At 38.0% G+C, this 5,701-nt stretch overlaps 1 protein-coding gene across 1 annotated transcript in view; it reads right to left on the reverse strand.

The window, feature by feature from the left end:
• Positions 1-5,491, reverse strand: part of C11H11orf58 (chromosome 11 C11orf58 homolog) — a 12,005-nt gene extending 6,514 nt beyond the window's left edge. Inside the window, exons 1-2 of the mRNA XM_081798517.1 lie at positions 5,272-5,491; positions 2,418-2,432 (exon numbers count right to left, since the gene is read on the reverse strand). Coding sequence (XP_081654643.1) covers positions 2,418-2,432; positions 5,272-5,352 — 96 coding nt within the window. The 5' untranslated portion in view covers positions 5,353-5,491. The remainder of the gene's footprint in view (positions 1-2,417; positions 2,433-5,271) is intronic.
• Positions 5,492-5,701: the final 210 nt, after the last annotated feature.

Genomic DNA, 5,701 nt, shown 5'->3' on the forward strand with positions numbered 1-5,701 from the left:
AGTTAAGCATATACGTTATACTCAATTATACTCCTTTTCTGTTACCTCAAGGCAGAATCCTTTATTTCTTCTGCAGCCAGAGCTTTGATTCTAAAGTTTGCACTTATCAGAATCACCTGGAGGGTGTGTTAAAACCCAAACTGCTAGGCTACACCCCAAGAGTTTCAGATCCAGTAAGTCTGGGGTGGGTTCAAGGGTTTCATTTCTAACAAATTCCTAAGTGATGATGATGCTGTTGATGTTGATGTGAGGACCACACTTTTGAGACCTACTATCCTAGAGCCTTGCGAGGCCCGAGAGTACCTAGGATTCCAGAGGCTGCCACAGTTGTTACTTAAAAGTTAGTCTGGCTTTAGTGATAAAGGACCATGGAACACAAAATGGACCAAATTTTAGGTTTTCAGTTTCTTTTTTGTGCAGTTCTAGTTATTTTTAAGGATTGATATGTTAAGACTTTTATTCTTTCTTGAAGGTCTTCTGAAGAGAAAACAGAAAGAGGAGAAAACTTATTTTAAAAGAGTAAAACTCATTCTACCTTGTAATTATCAATTGAGCCCTTTTACAAATCTAAGAAATATTATGGAGTCCTAGTGATATTTTTCCCTACATCTTGAAACAAATGTAGGAAATATTTCATTATGATTTATTAGTTATTGCCAACTATGCTAAAAGTGACTAAAATAAGGAAACAGAAAAATGGTAGATGAGTTTTCTCAACCTACTGTCCAAGGTAGTGCATCATCTTTCAAGAAGACGTCACTCCTCCATTGTATGCTTCTAGCTTTCATGGACACAATTAAGAGTCCAGAATTTTTCATTTCTACCCATAATGGTAACTGGGTAAAAACCAGAAACTGGCAAAAGTCATTTAACAATTATTAGATGAATAAGGTGAATGCAAAATGATAGGTAGTGTACCCTAAACTAATAATAATGGCAAAATTAATTGTATACGCAAAAATCTTGACTGAATTTTTGGATGTTGAAACACTATGACTTTTCTCCAACCCAGGGATCAAGGAGACAAAGAAAAAAAAAAAGACAAGAAAAAATATGGCACGCTCATCTAGAAAGTCATTCAACAGGGAGACTTCATCTTGTAAGAGCCTGGACCATCCTGTTTTTCTAAAAAAAAATGTGTGACTGCTTCATCTTTTATATTTGTACACCAATATTTACTTGATAGGATTTGAAACTGGACAAGTGCTAAAGGCAGATGTATATACAAAGGTGACTGGAAGGAATGTAGAAAGAAAACATTCATTGGATTGATCATTCTAATTCAGTTTATAATCTAAAAATGAAAATGTTTTGCAATTATGGAGCAAAGATGAAAACCCCATTTCAACACAAAATTATGAGCACTAAGGTTTAAATTCTTCATATTATATTTTGATGATGCAAATGCTAGAACTACAAATAATGATAAAGCTAAAATCTATTAGAAATTATCTGTAATCTGGAATTATATGTTCCAGTTTTACACACAACTGACAAGCAGTTAACTGTATTCAGAGGATGCTAACCATTTTGGGTATGTATGTCATGAAAATCAGGAAGCCATGTAACAGAAATTTGGGTTTGCTATGATTAGATTCACATTAAAATTTTCAATAAAATTGTTTTTCACTATTTTTATTCTTTTGGAAATTATCTGTAGAAGACTTAGAAAATACAAAAAACAATGGTGACCATTTCTCTAGGGATATGAGTGTTAAAAGTATTTGTACCTGGAATATTAGCCATCAAAAAAAAAATCTTCCCATTTGCAACAACGTGGATGGAACCAGAGAGTATTATGCTAAGTGAAATAAGTCAATCAGAGAAAGAATTATCATATGATTTCACTTATATGTGGAATTTAAGAAACAAAACAGAGGATCATAGGGGAAGGGAGGAAAAAATAAAGTAAGATGAAATCAGAGAGGGAGACCGACCATAAGAGACTCTTAACTACAGGAAACAAACTGAGGGTTGCTGGAGGGGAGGGGAGTGGGGAGGTGGGATAACTGGGTGATGGGCATTTAGGAGGGCCCTTGATGTAATGAGCACTGGGTATTATATACAACTGATGAATCATTGAACTCTACTTCTGAAACTAGTAATACACTATATGTTAATCAACTGAATTTAAATAAAAATAAATTTAAAAAAATTAAGTAGCTGTACAACAATGGACACTTACTTGTGGTTCTTCTAAATTCTTTTTGGTGGGAAGCTTATATGCTTTCATGATTTTAGCTACCTAACTTCCAAATCTCCACTTCTTTCCATCTGACAACTCAGTATCTATTTTTTTGTTTTTGTTTTGTTGTTTTTTTTTTAATATGCCAGTTAGTACTTAACTATTTCTGGCTGAACATAGTTAAGAAATAAAAAAAATAAAGTACTAGTGAAGGTCAAATTCTGATTCTCACTAAATCACTTGCTCTCTGAGCCTGAACAGGGCATTTAACTTCTTAGTTTTCATTCCTAATCTACACAGAGTAGCTTCTTTAAAAGACTATCTTAAAAATAACAACACCTAAGAATTGCAGTGTTTTACAACTTACAAATGACTGCTCATATGTTCTCTCAAGAGTCCAGTTAATAAATAAGAACACTGAGGCAAAGTCACTTAAAAGTTTAAGTGACTTACTCTGATCCTCTTGCCTTAAGTTCTCTGCTCTTACCACATCATACTGTACATGACCAAATGAGATAGAATATGTGAAAGTAGTTTATGAATTACAGTTATAAAGTTATGGAATCAAGTTAAAAACAAAATGTCTAAAAGCCAACTTTCCCAAACTCTCTATTTCTATTAAAAGAGCAAATATCTTCCAATGTCTTTACATAAATAATCCTATCATTTACAATATCTAATCCTAGTATTTTTTCCAGTCATGAAGTCCTTCTGGTTCTTCTTTCAAAGACCTTAGCATACAACAGCCCAAGTGCTGCATTCTCAAAAGCACATGGGTGCCTGATAAATTCTTAGAGGGTCTCCACCAGTTACTAAAATTAACCTCCTCTCTCTCCTACTCTCTAAAAAATAGCTTTCATTTCTCCACTCCAATGAAACCAATGAGACCATTTTTAAGTTACCCTTAATACATTTTACTATAGAATTGTAGTCAATTTACCTCCTCCTGAATACATACCCTAGTAACTCTTAGAATTTACTTCTAACACCGTCAGCATTTTCTTAAAGCTGGATTCCATGTTTAATATCTACTTTTAACATCTTTCTTTCTTTTTAAAAGAATTTATTTATTTGAGAGAGAGAGAGAGTGCACAAGCAGGGGGAGGAGCAGAGGGAGAGGGAGAAGCAGACTCCCTATAAGCAGGGAAGCCTGACGTGGGGCTCCACCCCAGGACCCTGGGATCATGACCTGAGCTGAAGGCAGACGCTTAACCGATTGAGCCACCCAGGTGTCCCCTACTTCTAACATCTTTCAAAATGCTTTCTTATCCCCATTTAATATGTGAGATCAGTAGGCAAAAAAACCGATTATCCTTTACATGCAGTGTATGTTCATTAGAAATTGATGACCAATTACAACTTCAATTATAATTGATTTTCTACAATTTAGATGTATATTTCAAAAACATTTTTAAATTTTGTATATAGTATTTAAAAATGTTTTTAAAACAAGTAAAGATAACTCCCAATTACCAGTAAAAGTAATAGTCACATTTAACTGATTTAAAAAAAATCACTATCAAAAGACAAGTTACTCTATTGCACTTTAAATTAGCAACATAATCATTTTTAGATAGTATGTTAAAGTTGCAGGACCTGATCTTGAATTGCAACTATAACCATCTCCTTCAAAAGAGAATGCTTATAAGATTGGAAAAGGTCTTAAAGGTCATCTTAAACCGATCCCAAAAGAAGCTGTAGAGTTAATTACTTAATCCCTTTAACTCTGTTAAATTACCTAACATCAAGAGTTTTCCGTCAAGCTAAAAGATATTTCTAAGTCTAGCAAAACAGATGCCTGACATTCTAGGAATCAAGTCACAGTTAACTACCAGGAGGAAAACAATGTAATAGCTTTTAAAATGGCACCCAGGTTACTCACATGCCTTAGATAAATGCCTAACAAGTACTGGATTACCATATTAACAAGAAAAGATCTAAGAGCCAGTAGCAGGGAAGAACAGAGGGCACCAAAAATCTCACTATATAATTATTCATTCCCAAATCTTTCCTGATTACTATTCTTTCTGCAGAGTTAAATTCAATTTAAGAATCTTGGTATTCCTTTCCTAACCCCACCACCCATCCAAAGAGGGGTGGGTCTTATACAACTTATGCACTAGCAGTCTTTAGTGAGCTTTTAACGGTTCACAAAGTAAGGTATTATGAAAGGCATTGAACTGCACTATAAAGAACTCTACATATTCAGAAATTAATAGTGCTTTAAACAATAACTGAAAAAAAAAATTAGATGTTCTTTTATCATCCTTAAAGATGACCTCTCCACGCCCCCACCTACCCGTCCCCAAAATTTCTCAATCAACGTTTCCGTGGCGTTTATCCATTGTATGAAGGACCTAGTTTTCCGTTTACTGCAGTCTCCATGACACTGCGCTAAGAGCTAGGACAAATATACAAAAAGACCTAAGATAAGTACCGTACTTACTCATCTTTGAATTCCTAACACCTAGCATAGCAGTAAATATTTAATGGGTTACTTTAAGGAATGAATGGTTTGCTATTTAAGCTGACAAGCTTGGGGTGGGGGAAAGAGGAGGAAGGTAGCTGAAATCAAAATGGGCTTCTAGGTCTCAACATCTTAGACCTCATCACCACGCGTCAGTACGAAATGCCTCCCCTGGTAAAATTTTCGGTTCCATACTGTTCTCGGGTTACCCTTAATAGTACACTGTGAAAATAATTCCGGCCGGAAAAATCTGTCCAAACGTGCACCAACACCTTGACATTGTCACAGGAGCATTTTAAACCTCCAACAGGAAGGCCCTTGACATCCCTATCCTAAGTAGAAAGGCCCGACGACGAAGCTTCATCAGCCCCGAAATACGCTTCCCGACCCTCTCAGTACTTCCTTCCTCCAACCCCCTTCCTACGCAGGTCTCTGGCTCTTAGGATGTAAACCTCTTCAAACCTTCAGACCCTAAGTAAAGAAAGGAGACATTTCCCAGTCATTCGTCTGGTTCCCGCACCTCGGCCCTCCCTCTTCGGGCCACCTCGGGCGCTTCCTCCTTCCTAAACCCCCCTTCCCGGCCTACCCCAGCCTTTAGTAGGCCGCAACCCTCATCCACTCCGCCATTGTTATTTACATCGTCGTCTGGGGAGGCTGAACGCTTCACCCCGTGCGGATGGGACTCCCTGGCAGCACTCATCGTTGCTGGGACCCCGACGGGAAACGCCGAACCCACTCTCCGTTCTCCTCAGCAGCGGCGCCAGCAGCCTGCAACCTGCCACCCGCCCAAGCAGCGCCACTCCAGAACGCAGAGCCCCTCCAGGCCTTCTCCGCCACAGTCGTCACCGCCGCGGCTACTCGCCCTTACGGAGCACTCTGGCAGTTGTAGTTTTCTGGCTCACTCCATACCGATCTGAACAATAGGGATGGATGGGGAAACTAAAACTACAATTCCCAGGAAGCTCAGCGGCGCCGATCGCGCTGTTTGGCGGGAGTGCCCTCTGAAGTTCCGCCTTCTTCGGCTGGTGGAGGGAGCTTTCCCGCGGATG

Source organism: Leptonychotes weddellii, chromosome 11 (assembly GCF_054177405.1).
Source record: "Leptonychotes weddellii isolate Sample4059 chromosome 11, ASM5417740v2, whole genome shotgun sequence".
NCBI classification, from domain to species: Eukaryota; Metazoa; Chordata; class Mammalia; order Carnivora; family Phocidae; genus Leptonychotes; species Leptonychotes weddellii.